Raw genomic sequence first — 24,364 nt, 5'->3', positions numbered from 1 at the left:
TCGATTTTTTTTGTAGACTTTTTTGTTTTTTGTTTTTGCTTTAAATAAAGCACAATTTAGCAGATGTAAACTGCAGACTGAAGCAATTCTCTCTCATCTTTTCACAATGATGTTACTGACACATAGAAAAAGTAATGGTTCCACTGCAGAGGCCATAAATTCCCTGCTATCATTTCCAGCATTGGTTTTTACTGCTGAAAGAAGGACTGCAATTCCAACACACACACACACAAACTGTTTCCCGTCGTCGTGGTAACGTCCTACAAGGTGCCATGGAGCAATCGTCTCTTGTCTTCCTCTATCTCTTGTTCAGTCCTGATCGGCTTCGTCCGAAAGTACCGGAAGGTAGCAAATTGACACAGCATCTGAGTGGTGTCAGGGGAGGATGAGTTAAGGAAAATCAAGGGTAAGGAATTCCTGGCCATTCGTTTAACCCTGTCTGTACCAATCAGCAACAAGCATCAGTGCCATCTGTAAGTGGTGGTCCACAGAGGCTTAATTAAAGGAGCTGTGTCGTTGCTACTTAGAAGGGATTGACATTAACCCATTATGTGTCACTGGACTAGCCACAACTCGCCAAGCTGTTATATCATCAGACGATTAACCCCAAACCTGGCTACAATTTGTGTTATACTTTCCTATTGGGTAAAACAATATGAGAATCCCCGAGGCACAGGGAGGTCATCATGAAAACATACAAATCAGGATTTTGAAACTGTATGCAATCATTCACGGGCACTTCATGACTGCTGTGCAGCATACACAACTAAGAACAGCTCAGGATAAAGAGCAACTTGGTGAACATAGTCAATTTTTAGGTGTTTTTTTCCTTCTATTTTCTGAAAGAACAATACTTCTATGAAATTCTAAAGTTTGGATTTATAAAACAAATGGGAAAGGTATTTTTGGCAGTTTTAACTGAACACTACTCTTTAGAGAATAGTGTGATTTAGTATGTCTTACAGGTCTCTTCAGATTTCATTAAAAAACTTTAAACAATGTTAACTTTAAACTCTGATAGCTTCTGAAAAGATATTGCTACTGCATTTAAAGTTGGTACCAGTCATAAGTAGAATGTGCTTAATGAGTGTGTAAAATTTTAGGTTAATCTGATAATCCCTTCACTGTGGTTATCAGAGTTTTACATCCTGTTTTGTTTTTTTTGTTTTTTTCGGCCTTATTCATCACACAGAGTGCAGGTTGACGAGATTAAGCACTTGAATAGACCCTAAACTTCAAAGCCTCTTTTTTCAGTAAACACATTTCCAGAGTGTGAACTTTCTTTCCAATATCTAGAGAGGTTTGGAGGTCCATCTAAATTAAGTTATAAATCATTAAAAGTTTGCTCTTTCAGAATCTGCCCGTAACTAAAAATCAATGCCTGGTGACTTCTTGTCAGTTTTGTGATGCAGGGTCACATCTGTATTATAAAGCAAATATTATTTCATACATGAGAGCAGTCTGACATGATACTGTAAACACAAATATTTTCGCGGTATTCATTTCGTGTATTTCAAGCCACTTTGGGCTCGCATAGATTCTAAAACCCACAAAAATATCTTCACAATTGTATAGTGTTTTTTTATGTCTTGAAGTTTGATAAGGATTATGGAGTTAAGGGGTGGGGATCAGGGGTTGAGTGATAATTTTTTAATGATTGTTAAATGTTTCTTAGGGGCAACATGTGTGGGTTCACATGCCTATGGGCAATAGTAAAATGTATTTACTTTTGTGTGCCCTGACCCTCATGTAGTCTCCATTCATTTCATTTTCATTTTGTGTAATGTGTACAGTACAGTGTATCCTTTGTAATGTTCATTCTGGTTTTTGTTTCATGTTTGTGATTTTAATGATATGTATCCTATATTCTTTACCTGGTCGAATTAATAAAAATAATAATAATAATAATCTTCTCTGCACATTGTGAATGGATTGACAATTGTGCAGCACGAGTTCAAAAACCTGCAAACACGTTTTTGAGCCGCTCAGCATGAAAAATCAATCCCGGGATAATACTGATATTTACAATATTTGTAATTTCATAGAGGGGAATGGTGGCAAGCATTTGTAATGCCTCGTAAGTATTACAAAACTCCATAAAGAGGGTTCCAACAGCTAGCACACACAAATCCTATGCAGAGCAAGTTTCTTTGGCAAGAGAGAATGTGCAAAGACGAAACAAATTGGAAATTGGAGATTGGAAAGGATACGATGCAGTCGAAGAAGAGGGTTCCCAGACTGCCCACAAGCCAGGGAAGATGTCTGAGGACGAAGACCACAGATGTGTCCTCCATGAGAATTGATGCTCCATAGAAGATGTTGCCCATGACTGTCAAGATGAACATCAGCATGGACACGCCCTCCACTGACCTTCTCTTAAACTTGAGAATAACAAGAAGACATTATGATAATAGGTTGGGGAACAGTATCACGCCACAGCTGACTGAAAAAGTGACTAAAATTGTGCGAGCAAATGATCATGACAATAGCAATAATGATACTGAGTAATGTAAGAACAATGACAGAAGATCATGATAACAATGATGACAATGATAATCATTATCATAATCACAGAATGATAACAAAGAGAGAAAAGAAAGTGCAAAAGTAAAGACCTGACATATTCATCCATGAATATATAGATCATCAAAGGATGAAAACATTCACATTTCATATGTGTGGCTCAAACACTGCAAGGGATTTTAGACCATTCTCAAATTGAACTAATACATGTATTATACAAATGATGCAAAGGGCAAAGAGGATCAGTGAGAATTGGAGGCATGAGTTTAACTTTGGAACTGTTTAACCCTAACTTACCTGGGCTATTTAGCGAGCTTGAATTCCTGGGGGGGGGGGGGGGGGGCCATTATGGCCCCCCCTTCAGATCTCGGCCGTTGATCGCGCGATCGCCGCAAAATTTTGCATGAACATAAAGCCGGATGTAATCTACAAGACTGCTAAGTTAGATTTTCAAAAAATTTGCATTTTCTATTTTAAATCAATTAATTATGCAAATATATGCAAAAGACCTCATTTTCATCTGTAATTGGCTTATAAAAGCTTATGGAATGCTGATTTTTGGTGTAAATTTCCTATTGACATTCCAAACATTTGCGTGTAAAAAAAAATTCAGTATCAAAACTAATTTCTTATGTTTTTTATTGTTTTATCAATTTTTTATGTATTTCTTTGTTTTTTCGAACTTTTGTTTTTGTTGTTTTTTTCAACAGAATTTGTCATACACATTTTTTGAAGCATAATTATACTAAAATGAATTGATTTCAGCCATTAAAATGAAAAATATGAATCTTTATATGAATTAATTGAAAAAACACAATTTGTATTGACTTTGTACACAAAATCACGTTTTTGAGCGATTTTGGGGTTGACGAAAATTTTTTGAAGGGGCGTGGCTTCGGAACGGTATGCCCGGGCGCGACAAATTTGGTCTCAAAAGTTGCGTGAGACTTGAAAGTAAAAAGTCAGCGAGCGGCGCGGTCAAAAAATTTTGCGCGCCGGAATGGTCGCTGAATTTGTCGAGGGGGGGGGCCATTATGGCCCCCCCCCCCCCCCCCAGGTAAGTTAGGGTTAAGCCCATGAGTGCAGTGAGTGGGTTTTAGACTGTTTCCAAAGTTAAATGGGAGCATCCAATTCTCATTGATCAACGAAATAGGCCTGTGCATTATTTGTTTTATAAAATGGCCCCATAAATTCATGAAAATTCAACCTTTTTCCTCATCACGCTTCCAGTACACCTACAAGGCTTGAGCCATGCCTTCGGACTTTACCAGACCCATGGCCATGCGTTTGGATTTTACAGGACGCATGGCTTAGTGTGGATCAGTAAAAGATCAATGCATGATAACTGACCAATCAGATTGCAGAGATTCTAAAGCCCATTTATAATTCCTGCTAACAAACGCAGTAGAGGAGATGCACTGACAATTAATCTCCACAGTGATTCATACTCACATTCTTGATGAGCTGCGGAACCCTTGATCCTACATAGAAAATTCCTGAGAAGCAGCCACATACATAGCCAATGATGTCTAGTGTAGTCTGTTGGTGGAAGAAGAGATGGATAAAACATAAAAGAAGCAGGTGATGAAAGTGGCTAAATATTACATGTTAATTACATAAATTAATTCAGCACTCACTCTGTAAGAAAAAGAGATATTTTCTCAAGTCACCTATTAAATTTCAAATCAAAGTTGATGACAGCTATGTGATCTGTGTGAAGCAAACTATGAAATGATTCTTCCACAGTGTACATCTGAATTCCCAAGTTTGAAAATTGGCACATTTTTGTTTATGGTCTCAAAAGAAAAGTCACATCTTGCATAGCCAGGTCCACATGTGAACATGTATGTGTGCATTCTATAATCATGCTGTCTATAAGAGCTCTCCTACAGCACTAAACAGTATACTATTTTAACCCGTTGAAGACGGACGGGTTTTGCGACAACACACATTTCCCGTAGACACCTGCCCGAGCACACTCGGGGACTCGTCCTCAACGGGTTAACAACTTCTACACTTTTGTGTTCATATGAAATACTGATGTGTATATCAGACTGATTTCTTTGGCAGCACAATGGCATTTCGAAACTGAAACACTACTGCATGAAGTACTCAACTTTCTAGCACACTACTACTGAGTTTACAAAAAGGAGAACATTAACTCTTTATGTGCCACGTTCGCACGTCCGGCTCAGTCAACGGCGTGCCAACTTCGCATATTCTGCTCAACAAACAAAGCTGCCAAAACGGATCGATAAATCGCTAATCACTGCTAATCCCGCGGCACAATGAAAGTGTTTTTCGTGCTTTTGTTCCTCTCATATACGGCTTGCATTCTATGTGGTGATCTACTATCAAGCGGTGTTCCCAACTAGATTAGCTCGTACATTCTAAGTTCCTGTCACGGTTTTATGTGCAAAAGTCATGCCTTCACAGTAATGTAGCAACTGGTCATTTGAAAGAGAAATTGAAAATAGATTCATCATATAATTTATATCGACACAAAGCTTGGCATTCCTCTTTAACTTTGCCTACTATTATGCCCATCCTAACAGAAATTTGTAGAGGTTATACAAGTTAGAAAAACAGAATTCTTTCTCAAAGCATGACTACCTTCATGTCTCGGAATAACGTGGCACACAAGGGGTTTCCACCATGGCACATAAAGAGTTAAAGCTGTAGTCTCAACATCGGTAACTTTTTCTACTGCAGTAAAAAAAAAAAATACATTGTATCAAAACTAATACACACTTGTAAGAACTGCTGTCCAGGATTTTCATATCATCCTTCATGCTGGTTTATTTGTGATTTCATTCTTACAACACTGGTTCATAATCCAGACTATAAACCAGTTATGGGAATAAGTGTAATCAGTGATTCAGACCATGAGTCCTGAATGACCTCCTTTCTCAGTCTTTACAGGAAGTGACATACATGTACATATGTCACTTGCCAATCATGATGTCTTATTCAATTAACACATTTAAGGATTGCTTAACACAGTGTGGCAAATACAGTTGCGTGTTTCTATGTTTGCTGACATATGTGACTCTACAGCAAAAGTTCTTTGCCAGCGTGTCATAAATTTCAGGCACAGTGCATAAAATGTTACTTTTTTTTTTTTAAAGATGTTGTGCAAAAATGCTTTTATGTTGCTGTGGCATGCTAAAACATCCAATGGACCACCAAATTTGTTGATTGTCTTCTTCATAAGACTGAAAAATTGACAGGAATCTTGCTTTTACTTTGGTGGTTACAATGAGAGAAACAACCAAATTAGAAAATAATTTTCAATCTTTAAGAGCTGTCTATCACCAATGTAAACACAAATTGTCACTATTGACAGTGTATTCACATTTGCAGGAGTGTGAGAGTACTTGCAGAAAAAAACTAGAAATGTCGCTACGGCGACTGATGCCTCCGCCATAATGCACGATTCTCCCAATAGGTGTATAGTACAATGTCTTCACAATGTGTGATGACAGTTTCACATAACTGGCAAAATATCGAAATAACAGGTTTATCAGAAATATCTTGAATGTTCACTTTCCACGAACTGTAATTGTCTATTAAAGAGTGCAGGTACACATATTTGGGGAATTGAACATTTTTACTTGACTTCTGACCGACCTTATTATAAGTTTATGCATTGAGTATAATTTTCAAGGTATGAAGAAAGAGTGTAATTACAGTACAAAATACATCTCTTTTTTTTTTTCATTTAAACCTAAGCTTTGACCCTTAACCTTTGACCTTTGACCTTCTGGCTGGAAATTTCCAAGAGAATCTCCATTAAGTAATACATGTACATATATTAAATTTTAAAACTAATAATGCAATCATTGCATATACTAGTATATGAGGGAAATAGTAACATTTTGAGGAGTTGACCTTGACCTTTGACCCCCTGACTATTGACCCATGACCCCTAAATTCCCTAGATAATCCCTGCCAGTCAGTACATGCATATGGGCAATTCCGCAGTTAGGTGGACATGACATGGATAAAAGAAATGTGCCTCTTATCTTACTCTTTAATCTAGGTATCAACTAATGTCATGGATGTTCACCAATCATTAAGGTCTTTCAAATTCAGTAGATTTTATCTTTCGTGTTGTTTGATTTCGCGAGATCTAAAACCATCATTTAAAATGTACATGTGGGACTGGGGATGCTGAAATTCACTTAAATGCAAATTACAGTGGGTTCCTTTGAAATTTTTTCCTCAAAGTTTTGCTAAAGGGTAAAAGATAAATACATTTAAATACTCTAGAAGTCATGTGACATTTTGTCAATTACAAAAGGGTGAAATGACCTGCAGAATTACTCCGGACAAATGTAACGTTACTAACCGTAACGTTACTAACCATGCATTTGGGGGTCTAGCTTAGAAATTATTGGTCGAACTGCTAAAAAACATTGTGTGAACATTTGTCATGATGCAATAATTGAAATTAATGCAACACTTTGTTTGAAGTAACTTGAATTTTTGCACACTTTTTGTTGCAAGACATTGATTTTTTTGTCGTGTCCTTTTTTCGTAACGTTACTAACCAGCCCTTTAAGTTGCCATAGCAATGCTATTATTTCTCAGATTGTATTCATTCTTTTCTGTATCATAAACCTGGGAATGATGAATATGTTTTTGACATAATTTTGGCTTGAAATGAATAAATGGTAATTTAGTAGTAAAAACAAATATCTAAATTTGTTCAAATGTAACGTTACTAACCGCGGAATTGCCCATATGTACCAAATTCCATGAAGATACATTGAACCATTTGTGAGAAAAGTGATATTGCAACATTTTCACCTAACCTTTGACCTTTTGACCTTTGACCTTATGACATGAAACTCTCTCTGGAGAATCTTTATGCAGTAGTACATGTCTACACTAAGTTTCAAGAAAATAACTGCGGGCATTGCATAGATATGGGGGAAATAGCAACATTTTTAGCATTTGACCTTGACCTTTTGACCTTTCACCTCTTGTCAATGTCACTAAAATCTACTCAACTAATTGTCCCATCATACATCATCCTTGGACCAAGTTTGGTGAAAGCTGCTTCATCCAGTTTTGAGTTATCACGTAAACAGATAAATTTTAGGATTTGACCTTGATCTTTGACCTTTGACCTCTGTCCGATTTCACTGAAAAACTAATCAAGTAATTGTCCCATCATACATCATCCTCCAACAAAGTTTGGTGAAATTTGCTCCATACAGTCTTGAGTTATCGCGTAAACGGATAAATTTCATGATTTGACCTTGACCTTTGACCTTTAGCCAATTTCACCTAAAATCTAATCAAATCATTGCCCCATCATACTTCATACTTGGACCAAGTTTGGTAAAATTCCAGTAAATATTACTCAAGTTATCGCGTAAACGAAAGCGGACGGACGTACGTACGGACGTACGTACAGACGTACGTACGGACGTACGGACGGACGGACGAACAACCCGAAAACATAATGTCTCCGGCACCACTACGTGGCGGAGGCATAAAAAGTCTGAAAGAAATCTGAAACTTATCGATCAAAAAAAAGTCTGAAGTGCCTTAAATTCTTAATATTTCAATGCATTTGAACTGCAAAAGGTCTGTAAAGTGGGTTTTGGGCAGAGTAAAAAAAGTACGAAATCAGATTAATCTCTGAATTCTCACGACCCTGCAATACTACAAAACAGAAAAGGAGGTTAATCTGATACATCATTAGAGCCATGCTGACACCCTTGAGGCCCTCCTCAGACTAAAGTGCATGAAGGAAATATCAGAGGTATGCCCAATTACAGGGTGATAAGTTGACATACTTGCAAACATGTCATGTACCTTCACCTTTGGTCTCATTCTATTCACAACACATTCACTTCACTATCATACATGTGCACTCAAGAAGAATGTGCATACTCATTAGCCTTTCTCACCCACACTTGATACATTTAAAAACTGATTAGATAGCACTAACAAAGCCTTCAGCCGCTCAGACCTCGACCACTGGTAATGTATCCCTGAAAGGAGGCTGCACTGTCATAGATCTGATAAATTTATCTCAATTAAAAAGAGGAAACAACAAGCAGGATGCCCTTGGGTCATACTTGGTATCTATCTCACATCCTCTCGATATCACAGCATGTGACTGAGCTGCTACCACGCGGTGTGTCTGCTAAATGTAAAGAAGTCACGTGGTATACTGCAATTGTACTTGAGTAGTTGGTAGCTACCATATGAAGCATGTGAGAGGTGAAATCAGAGAAATCGGTGCAGTTTGCTTGAGGCTATTGGAGAGAGTCAGGCACTACAATATAATACATTAAAATTGGTATTCAGTATACTCTTCCCATAAGGTTCAGAGTGCTTGCAAAATTGACAAAATGGAACATTTTTAAGTTCGCACTATTCAGAATTCAAGCACAGTGGATTTGTTGACTCCATGTACACAGAGACGGAGTGGTGTGTGAACTGACACATACTATATATGCACCTTATGTTCACTTAAACAACTGACTTAAGAGGACTACAAGAAGAAATCACTGGAAAATTTGAAAGGGATATAAAAATTAAACACAGTGCTTTGCATGCACTTGCCACTATGTTTCCAAATTGACATTTAAAACAGAGAAAGGGTGGAATCCAAACTGTGAAAGTTTTATTTAAAAAGGAGAAAAATGGATGTTCATTTTATGTACAAACAAGGATATTTACTGCCAGAGTGTAGTGTCTTTGTACCTCCCATTGATGTTTGTTTGTTTGTTTTTTGTTAATTTTGTTTGTTTCATTTCCATCTGAGAAGACAGCTCCATAGCCCAATAGCTTCAATAGTTGGTCTTCCATGGGGTCCAGTTGGATGTAAGGTGGGACTACTTTACCTGGTTAGACACCATGCTCTCTGCGATGAAAAAATGAAGCGAGATCTGGATACAATATGCATAAGTTGTGACTCTCACACACAAGACCTCCATTTTACATCCTATCTGAGGGACAGAGTGTTTTGCCACTTACTAGAAGGGACAGCATGATTACACACAACATTACTCAGTGGGACCCCACCTGGTATCGAACCAAGATCCTTTGGATCACGAGGCAGACATGCTGACTGAACTAACTCACTGCCCAAATGTTGATATCTGTTACGTAGACATTTTGTATTGGAGATAAGATGAGCTTTTGATGATCAGTGGAACGGGGGTAACAGTGAAACGCAAGGCCTTTAGAATTACTTACAGTGAATATACAATCCTGCGTGTGGCGGTAATACTGTATACAACCGTCGTCGCTGCCGACTGAGAGCAGCGACCGCCCTGCGGCATGATGGGATTGTATGTGATGGGAGGAGGCCTGGCCCTGTTGCCATGGTAATGACATGAGAAGACTGGTTGAGAAGAGGAAGCCACAACAGTAGATGACATGCGAGGGATTTGACAGCGACTGAATTGACGGGTGTTCATGTGAAGCCTCTGTAAATGGAATCAGAGAATGAAGCCAACTTGCGAGATAGTGACATGAGTTTACATGCAAAATCACAAATCAATTCTATTATTTTCTCTCATTACACTCTTATCAATAATATATTTATTAAACTTTTTGTGATACTCAGGTATTGTTAAGTACATGTATGTTGAACCATAGATTCTCCCTGATATTCTAAATAAAATTGAAACCTTGCTTACACCTAAACACTGAACCATTCTGTTGCTTCATGGATTACTCTAGCAGTAAACTTAGAGTAAATGGATGTAAATGGCTAGAGTAAGCACTAGCCTTGATTTGATACAACATGATGACTTAAATTTACAAACAGTAAACATCACAAAGGAATGATATTCTAAACTCTCTTAATGAAGGTGAGTGATTATCATTAGTAAAAAAATTATGTTCATCACTGTCAGAAAAGAGAATGTCATTGCAATCAGAGTATTCCAGGTTTCAGTAAAATGTGGTAACTATGTCAGGCAAGGCTCCTATCTACTTCACAGATAATTCAGTGGTTTGCCCATTTCTCCTTGTCTAGATTTGTTTCATAAGACCATTTGAATTTGATAGAAATATTGCTTACAAATAACCAGAAATACATTTCTTCAAATAGCAAAAGTAAAGTGAAATGACCTTCACACTTGTTCTCCAATCATTTCAACGACTGAAACTCATTACTAATGCTGTTGGAAAATATAAATTGAAGACTGTTTCATTTCTAATTTTGCATGGGATATGTGTACTCTTGTAATGTTGTAAAGACAATATAAATATTACAGACAACTACACATTATGTACAATATCAAGTATATTTTGTTTTGATATATTTACATGGTTAAAGTATACGTTACAAACAAATATCTTTGAAAACATGACAGACCAGAACTTGACATCACACAATTCACTCAGCAGCTCCATAAGATCCTGATATTTCCCTACAAAATGATGAATAATTATCCTTCTACTTTCATGACTGGGCTTACTGCTCTTCAAAATCATTACAACATATGTACTAATGGCTTCTGTCTCATCAGGCATGTTTTATGTTATCCCATAATCACTGATCACCAGAGACAAGTTTCACACATCATATGTATCAAATAAACATCTGTATAAGAGTACAAGGAAAGGAAAGCAAACTAACACTTATTATCCTTCCCTGACCGGGGTACAATGTACTATTGGTCGTGGAAGTCATTAAGGAACGAAATCTGTTTGACCCTGTTGCAAGAAAACTATTAAATACAAAATGCAGGTCTAAATGTTGAGTGGTTAAACATATAACAGGATACAGTGAAAGGTTAGTTCATTGTATATGCCCGGGTCGATTAATAATGATCTCTTTATTGTGAAAGTAATGAGAATTTCATGATTTTTTCTTCACATTATTCTTTGAAAACTCGAACGAATTTGTCCTTCTTTTCATGCATATACAAACAACCCAGCTATGAAAAAAAAAAGCGTCTGGTCAGAGAATTTGGCTTAACTCTAACAAAGCATGTTCTTTTACTGAGCAATGCAATCATAAACTAAATGGTATGATATATGATATGAACAATATGCCCCTTTTCTATGCATGAAAATATAATTGAAAGTAATTAATGTCCCATTCCCACAATTTTTCTTGAGAAAGGATTTTAATTATGGCAAATGAGACTTCCAAATAGACTTTGGAAGTAGACTCTTCACAGGGTTTCCCCTTATTTTTTTGCCATTAAACGTTGTTAGGAAAGCCTTCCATTTTTAGCCACTCTTGAAAACTGGATACCACAAGACCAACTGGGTTGCCAAATTTTTAGTTAAAATGCTATAAAAAAGAGGAGAGTTGTTTGTCCTGCAAGATTCCCTTTGCTACCTCACCATAGTATGTAGTTACAATGGTAAAAGCATCTTTTACCTCTCTTCAAAAATGTACAAATTGAAATGCATGCATTGTTACGATAGACACTCACTTTACGTCACTCTTAAAGTGTGGCTGGCACAGCAATACATCAAGACAAACTGGTGGGCCAAATTTCATTTGAATTGCCTTCAAACTCAATAAACTCTTGCTTTTCAGCATGCTGCATAGTGTTGATCGCACTGAATTCTAAAATGAGCATACTGTTTGTTTGTGTTTTTTTATCTTCCACTTCATTGGAGACACTTCAATTAGTCTTGTCCCTCTCTTGGTAAAAACAAGAAGATTGGTCAAAACCAAATGTACAAGCATGCAAACTACACAAAATTCTCTTTTGTTGTTGTTGTTGTTTTGTTGGTTGTTACTGTTGGCTTTTTTATCTTTAAAAAAAAAAATCTATTTAGTATCTTTGTTTTTGTTGAGAAGTGGGGTTCTTGCAGTCTCCAAAGTCCCTACCACCCCATCCCCTTGGTCCCTGCCCTAATGTGAACACTTACTTTCTTAAACTATGTTTTATACGTTTGATATACATAATGTACACACAGGTTTATCTCCACTGCAACAAAACATACATGCAACTGGTTGACCCAAGACTCATCAGTATGTATCAGGCCTCGAATTAACCGACGGCCACCGACGGCCATGGCCGTCGGTGCCCCTCTCGTTGGCCGCAATGCCCTTTCTTCCGTGATCAAAGTTACGGCCAAAAAAAAAATGTGCCCTTTTTCTTGTGGCCGTGGTGCCCTTTTAGAATGAAAGTTATTGTATATGACGTATAATATGCCCTTTCTCAAAGTCTACACTTCAATAAGCTTGAACAAATTTCCTCATCTCAAATATCATACCTTCTGTTCAGTTCACTCGCGTCCCACTATTCTTATCTGATTCAAACTCAACGAGACGACGTGTACGTACACTTGTACTTATGTACGTACGGTACGGCCGACCGGCTTTGACCGTTCCGACTGCCTCCGCAGCGCAGCGGCCATAGAGTTACTAGCTAGGTAGTAGTCCACTTCTTGGACTGTATTCATAGTGTGCCCGCGCGTACGTACGGAAGTAAGTTGATGGTGTCTGTACGTCGAGTGTCGCAATCAGCGGTTGAGCGCGTTGGGTGGGTGCAGTATGTGCATGCGTGTGTTAGTGTGGGGAATGCGGCTATTAAATCGTCTGGAGCATGTCGGACGGCTGCGAGAATTGCCATCTCTCTCGCTCTGCATTCATGCCCGCATGCTCACAGTAAATGTGATCGAGGGCACGCATGCGAAAAAAAAGTGAGATAAAATGTTAAAAAAAAATTGTGCAGATCCCCCACCCCCGTAACACTGTATGTGAACACGGGTTGGCTGGTTAGTTGAAAGTGTTCCTCAAAGTGCCCTTTTTGTTCCTCAAAGTGCCCTTTTTGATTTTTGTTCCTCAAAGTGCCCTTTTTGTTCCTCAAAGTGCCCTTTTTGTTCCTCAAAGTGCCCTTGTAGTTCCTCAAAGTGCCCTTTTCGTTCCTCAAAGTGCCCTTTTCGTTCCTCAAAGTGCCCTTTTCGTTCCTCAAAGTGCCCTTTTCGTTCCTCAAAGTGCCCTTTTCGTTCCTCAAAGTGCCCTTTTTGTTCCTCAAAGTGCCCTTTTTGTTCTTAAAACTGCCCCTTAGGAAGAAGTGTGTCCCCCTTTACAGGAAAAAGGGGGCACCTTCAAAGAAAAAAGGGCACATTTAGTTGATCCTCCAAAAGGTGGAGGGGCACTGTGTACCCCTGCCCCCCCCCCCCCCCCCCCCCCCCGAGAGCTGCCCCTGTGCTCCTTCCAGGCCCTTTTTGTACTTTCAGTTGCCCTGGTGCAAAATCGGTCCCATTCTCCTAAAAAGGGGCATATTCCAGAAAGGGGGGCACATTTGATATGGTGCCCCAAAAAGTATAGGGGGGGGGGGTATGTGCCCCCTGCCCCTGTTTTTGTAAATCCGAATATTCTAACGTTGATTATTCCGAAGCGGTATTAAAACCAGGGCCCTTTCTAAAAAGATTTATTACAATGCAACTCAAAAAATCAAATGCAGGTGATATCAAATCACACGCAACTTTTGCATTTAAACGCAATTGCGTTGCTGAAAAGACTTGCGTTTGATAATCATATGAAACTAGAAAATAATTGTTACGAACCTGAAACTCAATTGCGTTTAAACGCAACTCTAAAAATCAAATGCAAGTCCATCAAATCACACGCAACGATGTATTTAAATGCAAGAGCGTTGCAGAGAAGACTTGCGGTTTTTGTACGAAACTAGAAACTGCGTTTAAATAAATCTCTATACATCTACGGAAATGACGGAAGTGCGTTATTGTTGAAAAGACTTGCATTATTTTTTTCATTTAGTATAAGCAAAATTAAAAATTAAACGCAACTCTGAAAATCAAATGCAAGTCCATCAAAACACATGGCACGCTGAAAAGACTTGCGTTTGATAATCACACGAAACTAGAAAATTGTAGGAAACTTCAACTCAATTGCGTTTAAACGCAACACTAAAAATCAAATGCAAGTCCATCAAATCGCACGGAACGCTGAAAGACTTGCGTTTGATAATCATACGAAACTAGAAAATTGTAGGGAACTTTTTTTAACTCAATTGCGTTTAAACGCAACTCTAAAAATCAAATGCAAGTCCATCAAATCGCACGGAACGCTGAAAGACTTGCGTTTGATAATCATACGAAACTAGAAAATTGTAGGGAACTTTTTTTTAACTCAATTGCGTTTAAACGCAACTCTAAAAATCAAATGCAAGTCCATCATATCACACGTAACGCTGTATTTAAACGCAAGTGCGTTGCAGAGAAGACTTGCGGTTTTTGTACGAAACTATAAGAAACTGTGTTTAAACGCATCTCTAAACATCTACGGAAGTGTGTTATTGTTTAAAAGACTTGCATTAATTTTTATTTCGTAAACAAAATTACAAATTAAATGCAACTGTATGCAAATTGTAGGGAACTTTTTTTTTTTAACTCGCGTTTAAACGCAACTCTGAAAATCAAATGCAAGTCCATCAAAACACATGGCACGCTGAAAAGACTTGCGTTTGATAATCACACGAAACTAGAAAATTGTAGGAAACTTCAACTCAATTGCGTTTAAACGCAACACTAAAAATCAAATGCAAGTCCATCAAATCGCACGGAACGCTGAAAGACTTGCGTTTGATAATCATACGAAACTAGAAAATTGTAGGGAACTTTTTTTAACTCAATTGCGTTTAAACGCAACTCTAAAAATCAAATGCAAGTCCATCAAATCGCACGGAACGCTGAAAGACTTGCGTTTGATAATCATACGAAACTAGAAAATTGTAGGGAACTTTTTTTAACTCAATTGCGTTTAAACGCAACTCTAAAAATCAAATGCAAGTCCATCATATCACACGTAACGCTGTATTTAAACGCAAGTGCGTTGCAGAGAAGACTTGCGGTTTTTGTACGAAACTATAAGAAACTGTGTTTAAACGCATCTCTAAACATCTACGGAAGTGTGTTATTGTTTAAAAGACTTGCATTAATTTTTATTTCGTAAACAAAATTACAAATTAAATGCAACTGTATGCAAATTGTAGGGAACTTTTTTTTTTTTAACTCGCGTTTAAACGCAACTCTGAAAATCAAATGCAAGTCCATCAAAACACATGGCACGCTGAAAAGACTTGCGTTTGATAATCACACGAAACTAGAAAATTGTAGGAAACTTAAACTCAATTGCGTTTAAACGCAACACTAAAAATCAAATGCAAGTCCATCAAATCACACGGAACGCTGAAAGACTTGCGTTTGATAATCACACGATACTAGAAAATTGAAGGGAACTTTTTTTTAAACTCAAGTGCGTTTAAACGCAACTCTAAAAATCAAATGCAAGTCCATCAAATCACGTAACGGTGTATTCAAACGTAAGAGCGTTGCAGAGAAGACTTGCGGTTTTTGTAAGAAACTATAAGAAATTGCGTTTAAACGCATCTCTAAACATCTACGGAAGTGTGTTATTGTTTAAAAGACTTATCGTAAGCAAAATTAAAAATTAAACACAATTCTGAAAATCAAATACAAGCCCATCAAATCACACGGAACGCTGAAAAGACTTGCGTTTGATAATAACACAAAACTAGAAAATTGTATGAAATTTAAACTCAATTGCGTTTAAACGCAACTCTAAAAATCAAATGCAAATCTGTTTTTAAAACGCAAGAGCGTTGCAGAAAAGACTTGCGGTTCTTGTCCGAAACTAGAAACTGCGTTTAAACGCATAAAAATGTACGGAAGTGCGTTATTGTTGAAAAGGCTCGCATTATTTCTTATTTCGTAACGGAACTTTCGCCGTAACCGAACTTAGTCTGCACTTGCAGAGGAAAGACATCGCAACATTTACACGTTTCAAACTACCGAAACGCATGCTGCTTCACAAAGTGTCAATGAAAAAAATGATAACGAATTATTGTTTAAGTTCGCTATGCCGAAGTTTTAAATCTCAGTCCAAAGTTAAATTAGTCCGACAATGGTAAGAGGTTTGTTTTTACGGAGGTTATAGTAGTCCGAAAGATGTCGTTTTCGGATGAACAAACTTTTCTTCTTCTTATTTCAGACAGGCCCGCGCCGTACAGAGCGGTAGTTATAATGTTGCGAATCGGAGCAGAACGAATATGGCGACTTAGGGAAGGAAAATCACACATATTTCAACTCAGTCGGCACTGAAAAATAATCTCGACAGAATCATGCGAAATCACACGCATATCTTCCCAGCAACGCACTTGAATTTAAATCGCAAAGTTTAATTCAATTTTGGGGAATTTGCCTTTGATATTTCAAATCAAGTTTAAAACGTTAAGTGTCTAGAAACGGGCCTAGGTTTCCGATCCCGCTCTCTCAAAATCTCTCTAGAGATTTGGGAATTGTGCGTTGTCGTCGTTACTAACCCGCGCAAGATTTATGCATGAACTAAAACATCATTGTTGCTCATGTCAGTAGGCATGTTTTGGCGGCAAAAGGAGTAAGATATATGGGTAGCGATCTGCATCGTGATCCAAATCTTACTCTGTACAGAGGAAATTAATTTTCATTTATAAGTCGACAAAATGTCGACTTACGCGTAAGTCGACGTGTTTTGCTCAGTCCCGATTATGTCGACTTACGCGAGGTTGACTGTATATATATTATGTATTTGGGGGGGGGGGGGGTTTGTTGTTAGAATATGAAAAAAAAAAACATAAAATTCTTGCAACGTCGCAAAAATCACCCTTTAAAAAAAACACCCAACATGCCCTTTTCAATGTGGCCTTGGTGCCCCTCTGACTGACCTAAGTGCCCTTTCATGGCTGGCCTCTTGGAAAAAGTGCCCTTTTCTAAATGGCCTTGCCCCTCCAAAATCCTATTTCAAGGCCTGATGTATACATGTATTGAAAGCTAAAACCATGGCTTGATGTATGTATTGAAAGCTAACACCATGGCTTGAAAGCTTAAGGCAAAGAATGCAGGCTTACAGATAGAGGACTATTATCACACTGGTAGAGGAGTTCATTCTTAACTGATCTCTCTTTAGAACTCATTGAGGAGGAGGGCTCAAAGAGAGAACTTGTGTTTTGTTCTCAGCAACTTGAACCCATACTGGGCATTCAACTTTAAGCAGGATTAGAGGTCGAGAAGGGATTAGGGGTCAAGATGGGATTTGGGGTCAAGATACCATCACCATGCATGAGGGCGGATCAATGCCAGGCAGGGGTGAAAGGGCTTGTGCTGGCCATCTCACTGTCCAGTGTGTATCCTGTAATCCCTTCATTGTTTGACCTGTTGCCTGAGTCTGCTGGTACCCTTTAATAGCAGTCTCAATTGACTACTTTGATCACTGACAATGATGTTGGGTTCTGAGTTTGGCAATGGCTTCCTTGCATCTTACAATTACAAGTGTATGCAGGATGGAGAGATTAACCCTTTATGTGCCAATGAGTCAAATAGGCACAAATTTCACACACAAACCAACAGTCAGGTGATTAATGTGACAAACATATTACGATAAAGGTAAAACTGATGTTTTGTCCCCAGGAACTTGATAAACATGTATCCATACAAATGCTTATGCTCTAGCAGTTTTTCAAACATAACAATATATGCACAGATACAAGGGTTTGTTTTCTTGCAAAATCATGATAAATGTTCTCAAGATGACACAAATATACGAATGAGTCGAACATCACCTTTTTCCTAAATATTACTTCAATAAACAAATCATTAGCAAGCCCCAAACACAAATCAACAAATCACACAAGTACAAGAAAGATTACTTCCAAACATTTCAATTTTCAACAACGACATTTTTTTTTTTTTACTTCTTACCTGCAATTGGAACTCTTTTCCTTTTGTTCTTGATGTAATAGTAGACAAACTGGGAAATGATGATTACATCCATGAGAATGTAATAGGCAGCTGTGGCAAGCTATGGAGTCAGAAAACAAAGCAAAATCAAGACTTGTTATCGACATGAAAACATCAAACTACTGTAAAATACAACAAAATCATGAATTACTTCTACAAAGTGTGTACAAGACACATCTCAGCAGGAAATGCATTTTTTTTCTACCTCAGATGAGTTTCAGTGAATTGTTCCAGGGAGGTGAAACGAGGTGTCATAATATGTGTGAAAAAATGTTACATGTGAAGTTTCTATAATGGCCGTAAAACATTACAGATTCCAGCACATGATTTAAAGTTCTATCGATGAATACAGCTATGTGATATGACTAAGCTTTTCTGACACAATGTATAATAGTTATTTTGATATATATGATGTCATAAAGAGTAACATCCATTTTTAACGAAAGCAAGAGCTCAAAATCATATACAATTACTACGTCAGGAACATAAATATGAAGAGGATATGCTACTCGTGGATACCTAAAGATCCTTCTTGGGATGAGGTTTGGTCATTAAACAGAATCTAATGGTTTAGAGATTGGATATATCTTTGTGAAACTAAAAATAAATCACTTTTAAACGAGTCATTGATAATCACTGGCACTCTGATTAATCCTACAAGGTATTTGGACTGTAAAACAATTGCCTCTTGTTTCAAAATATTTGAGATTTCAGTCTATTTTCCTGCAACAGTAAACTGTTGTGATATTCAAGATCTATTTCCCCATGATGTAGATTCAGAGCCAATATTTCATAACCTGGATGCCTAGATCATTTTTGTCAAATATTTTCCTCTCCTCATGAAATACATGACATTTACATGCCTTTCAGAGTCAGTGATATGCCTGACATATAACTTAAGATATCTTTATTGCATTTATCCGTACAAAACAAATTTTGAATATTTTGAGTCCTTGGCTTGTCTGCATGGATCTCATATGAAAGCATCAAATCTATTCATTAAAAGCACCATTTTTAAATCAACCAGTGAAATTTATTACCCACAATAAGAGCATATGTGAGCCGCCACAACAAAAAAAGGTCCGAAATTCGCTGAAGGATGAGCCGAGGAAATCGAGTTTGAAGTCAGATTATCAAAATCAGTCAAAACCATCAAATTTCTGTTTTGGCCTAATTTTGTAGTCTAATTGTATTGTCTATCATCTGCCAAAATTTTGAAGCAAGATGACCAAAGAAGAAGCAAGAAATTAGCATTTCCTGAGCCATGATTGTCCGACTTTTAACGAACAGTAATGTGTCCGAAGATTTGGATTAAGCGCCGCAAAACTGTCTTACCTCCCCTTGATCACAATTGCGTCGGAAGGAAAACTTTGAAGGTGGTTTTATACTCAAAATGCTGATTTCTTAGACCACTCAACATAATCTCATAAAATCGTTGGTATCTCCGAAACTGACTACTTTTATGAGTCGTGTTATGTATGAAATTAAAGCAGAAGAGTAAGGGAATAATGTCATGTCATTTTTAGAAATTCGACCTCCCCCGACTTTTGTATCCTTTTGTTATAGCGGGTCACGTATTTTCATTGTCTCAAGAGCACAAGCGCAGAAGTTTCTCAGAGACTTTTTTTCATATTCGCAATCAACATAACATTACATCTCACCTGAGTGGCAAGCTGTTTGGCTAGAATACACCCCAACATATTGGACATATCGCCCATCATCCACAGTATGAGGAACGAGGGCGCTATGGCCTCGTCCATCTTGCCCCGCTTGTAGTTCTCGTAGAATTGCCTTGAGGTGAGTAAAGTAAAGTGAACAGGCAGATACTGGTATGTGAGTAAAGTAGAATGCAAACAGGCAGATATTGCAGACAGGTGGCATAGAAACTGATTACAATCAATGAAAGAAAAAGAGCACATTAGAGCAAAATCTGCATAATGTTTCTTTCATATTAAACTCATATAACACATAAATAAGACCCTCTGTAACTGCTGGAAATGAAGAGCCCCTGACATTGAGTTTCTTTTCTTTCTTTCTTTTTTTTTTTGGGGGGGGGTTGATTTTTTATTCAACAAATATCAATCTAATGATATGAACTGTTCTTCACACAAGAATTTTGGCTACTTGTTTATAATTTTTCAAACATGATTATCATCAAAAGGTATCTGTGAGTTGCAACCACACTCAAGAAGCCCACTCCAATTACTAGGGGTTAATCCGCTAATTTCTTTTCCCGTAACTGGTGATTGTGGTGGTGGCAACAAAGATGACAATAGAGCAACTGCAAGAATTTCATACAGTCGCTGTTTCATATTTGTTTTTTTTTTCATATAGCGTACATCAATGATTATGTTGTTATTCATGTTATTGCATTTGATCACCCCTCTCCCCCCCCCCCCTAAAAAAAAACCAACACTACAAATGGTGAAAGGTGGGTGCATACTTACGGAAAGAAAACCACAATCCAGCATAAAATTTGCGCAAGGCCAAGAATGAAGCCAGCATACTCCATGGAGTCCGTCACGCACTCCCTGAAAATGTTCCACACCCACGGCACATGGTCAGGTTCTGCTGAGCAGTTCTCGTGCTTCACACCGGAGCCGTAGAAATTTGTCCCATACCCCAGGTCTACTGACAGCAGCTTCAGTGGTGTTATATCATCCATTATGGTGCTGGAGAAAGGTAAATTATATGCCACAATCTTCTCCAAATTATAAATATTTACATGAGAATGTGATTTCATGTTTATGTTTAAATATTTACCATCTGATGTCTTCACTCATCTGTGCAGTGCATGCACACAAGAAGCATTTCAAAAATGTTGCGTAAATATATCAACATCTCTACCCCTAATACAGTACCAGGCATCTGGATACGCAGCAGCTTGACACATACTGTGTATCATTTTTCACATATAACATTGCACATCTATTTCAAACCTATTGAAGACGAGTTCCGAGTATACTCGGGCAAGTGTCTATGGGAAATGCGTGTTGTAGCAAAATCAGCCCATCCTCAACGGGTTAACATGAACCTATGTCCTTGATGTCTCCTGAGGGCTAAAATGCTGAGCAGCACTACAACCATCTCAAAAAAAATCTCTTTTCCATTCATTTAGAGCAAGGGTTACAAGGGATTTTGCTCACAAGACAATATTAGTACTGTACATACACAAACATGAAATTGATGAAAATCTGAGCAAGGTCAGGCCATTACAAAACATTTGTAACGATCGACAGCATAACCCCCTAACATGGCATCTGGCAAACTGGAATAACTGTATTTTTTATCAAATGGTGACAGCCTTACTATCATTCATTTACAGGAATAGCCTTACTATCTGGCTGAGTATCAATCATTGGTACAGGAAATAGAATAAGTTAGCCTGTCATGATGCAACATGTTTGCACACATTTGTATTAAAATTCCTCAGTATCAACAAGAAACTGTTTCTATCTGGGACATGAAATGAAATATGAAATATTAAGTTATTAGCATGAAAACTAGGCTTGAGCAACGTCTGGTACATGACAATGACATCATGTATGGGGTGAAATTCATCTGTAGTGTTGGTGGATGCTACATGATCGAAAACTCACTGGTACAAAAATTGTCATGCTGTGTTTACTGTCTGCCCAACAAATCTTCAAAATACAAGGAAAAATCTTCACTAATCTTTGCTTTGGCCTTTGCATCAAAATTCTGTACAAGCAGTCAATTAGGTAAATATTTTACTGTAAGAACACATTTTATTTCTTTGAAATGCATTGATATCATCTGAAATTAGTTTAGTCATCAAGTCAATGCTATATCATTATTGGCAACAGAGAGCTCTCAAATAGGCAAGGGCATTTCTTCTTTTTTTTTTTAATTGTTAAAGCAATCCACATTGTCATTGAATATCATTAATCACTAATAAACATTATCTTTTTTTTAAAAGAAAGTGCAACAATACTAAATCAGTAAATGTTTGATGTGGACCTGTAGGCCGAATGAATAGAAACAACTCTGAATACTGTATAACACATCATAAGCCTGTGACTATTGAGCCTACTAGAGGGTCTAGATACTCCACTACGGGTACGCACTACACCAAAAGATCAGTCAGTCTGTAATTATCGGCAGGGATAATGTTCCTTGGAGATGACTGGTTTCATGGAATCTCTCTCTGGAGGAGAACTGTCAATTTCTTTTAAATGTTTATAAAACTCCTCCAAACAGAGAGATTCTGTCTAGGCACTTAGAAGAAGTGCTAGTAGTAGGACCAACTTGTCATTTTAAAATGTGGACAAGTGCTCAAGGCCATTCAACTCCACAATGATATTTAACTGTTTAAATTTACACTTGTTGAAGATGTGACAAAGTGGAACCTTCATCTTCTTTGGCATTTGTGAGTAGATTGGGTGTCTAATGCTATTTATGGCTATGTAGCTGAAAAGATCCAGAGCAGTATCGAAACAGCAACAAAACAAATGGGAAGAAATAAACATAACCACTAACGTTAGTCCTACCATTAGTCCAGTTAAAGTACATCCTACACTTTTAGATTCTAACAAGAATAACATTGTTAACAAGACTCGAGTAGATATCTTCATGTAATCATAACAATGATTTATTTATAATGAATTATTATAAGCACACTACTGTAGTGAAACTAGATCTCGAGGTAGTTCTACTCTCTCTTAAGAAGTGATGTAAACTTAAAACTGGTACGGTACTGTACTACGCGTTTTTGCAGTTTACATTTAAAGAGTAACACTTCTAGCAGAAACCTACAGACTACTGACCTACTGGTACTGCATTGTACTGAACGTAAACATGGTAAACTTACTGGCACTGTAACTGGCCCGCCACCACTCTAGTCCGTCGAGTCCTTGCTTTCTTCTCTCACTCTCTCTGTCTTTACTCATATTGATTCAAAGCAATAATTACTTCAATTCAAACATTAATTCAATCCGTAATAAGCCGATGATATATTTACCTTTCCTGGAATCTGCCACTGAGATGAACTTCGACGACAAGTTCCACGCTACAGCAATAAAACTAGTTTACACTGGCAATGTCTACGTGCTTCAGCGGCCCTAACGAGATATAGCTAGCTGTCTGTTGGTTCTCTACGTAATTTCGCGGCCGATACCCGACTGCCAGTCAACGAAAGACAAGTCCCGCGACGTTCGGACTACTGCCGCGGCCGCACCGTTTCGTACTGCGGTCATGCACCTCGCACCAAAATCGCGTACGAAGGGAGTGTTTATGGTTTCCTGACTTTGTTCATCATGTGACCTCTGAAGTGGTCACGAGACCCTTTCACAATAACGTACGTAGTCTTACCTCCGGTCCGGTACCTCCTTGGTTAGACCAGACCCTCCCACTGTGGATACAACAAAAATACTTACTGGTAAACTGACTGCAGAGACTCCAACTCTCCCGTTTTCGACGGGAGATCTCCCACCGAAAACCCATTTTTGCAAAATCTCCCGTTCTCCCGCTTAAGATTTAATTTCTCCCGCCCTTCCTCTTTGTCTCCCGTTGGAAAGGATTTCTTACTTATTTCTATCGTATGTTGAAAAAATAAGCCTTAGATAGCACCAGAGAGCATCTAGAACCCTAGGAACTTCGTGCTTCGCACACATCAACTTTGAGTCTCCCGTTTGCTAGGGGTTTCAGGCGGGAGAATCTCCAGATCAGATGGTGCTTTGGGTTGGAGTCTCTGTGACAGTGACATGTATACATATCAAGAGAATGACAGACTGCATTCGAGTCACATTATATAAGTGTATTATACAGTGCAGTTTGTTCACTAATGAATAAACGAAACAATTAAACAATCAATAAACAATATTGGACAATAAGTCATCCATCATCATTCAGTGTTCTCGCCGGACGTCATCCTTCCTTTCAAGCATCACACCAAGTCCTCACTCAAATGGGCAATAACCATTCCACACATTATGCTTAAATTGCCAGTTTCGATTTAAAAAAAGTATGCTATGACAAACAGAATAAATCAAAATCGACAAACATTAATTAAATCTTAACCGAATAATAACCGAACATTTTTTAAAGCAAACTCCCA

General features: G+C 37.9%; 1 protein-coding gene across 1 annotated transcript; it reads right to left on the bottom strand.

Annotated features, from left to right (window-relative positions):
- Positions 1-260: 260 nt before the first annotated feature.
- On the bottom strand, positions 261-23,422 carry LOC139733188 (lysosomal amino acid transporter 1 homolog). Its single transcript, XM_071644031.1, has 8 exons — positions 23,270-23,422; positions 20,736-20,989; positions 19,950-20,079; positions 18,250-18,349; positions 9,745-9,977; positions 3,976-4,062; positions 2,127-2,381; positions 261-365 (listed from the first exon to the last, which is right to left on the bottom strand). Exons 2-8 carry the CDS (start codon positions 20,951-20,953, stop codon positions 261-263), a joined length of 1,128 nt encoding a protein of 375 aa, XP_071500132.1. The 5' UTR covers positions 20,954-20,989; positions 23,270-23,422.
- Between the last annotated feature and the right edge of the window lie 942 nt (positions 23,423-24,364).

This window comes from Diadema antillarum, unplaced genomic scaffold (assembly GCF_040938485.1).
Source record: "Diadema antillarum isolate AM-2024a unplaced genomic scaffold, OU_Dant_1.0 seq00000462_RagTag, whole genome shotgun sequence".
NCBI lineage: Eukaryota > Metazoa > Echinodermata > Echinoidea > Diadematoida > Diadematidae > Diadema > Diadema antillarum.
The sequence above is the reverse complement of the archived record's forward strand: the minus strand, read 5'-3'. Positions and strand labels throughout refer to the sequence as shown.

What these genes read in the sequence shown, in the direction of transcription:
- LOC139733188 (XM_071644031.1), bottom strand. Translation starts at nt 20,953, where the DNA reads ATGGATGATATAACACCACTGAAGCTGCTGTCAGTAGACCTGGGGTAT. An exon ending in CCAAACAGCTTGCCACTCAG is followed by an intron (nt 18,350 to 19,949) that starts GTGAGATGTAAT and finishes CTGACTCCATAG; the next exon opens with CTTGCCACAGCTGCCTATTA. An exon ending in TTCCGCAGCTCATCAAGAAT is followed by an intron (nt 2,382 to 3,975) that starts GTGAGTATGAAT and finishes GTTATTCTCAAG; the next exon opens with TTTAAGAGAAGGTCAGTGGA.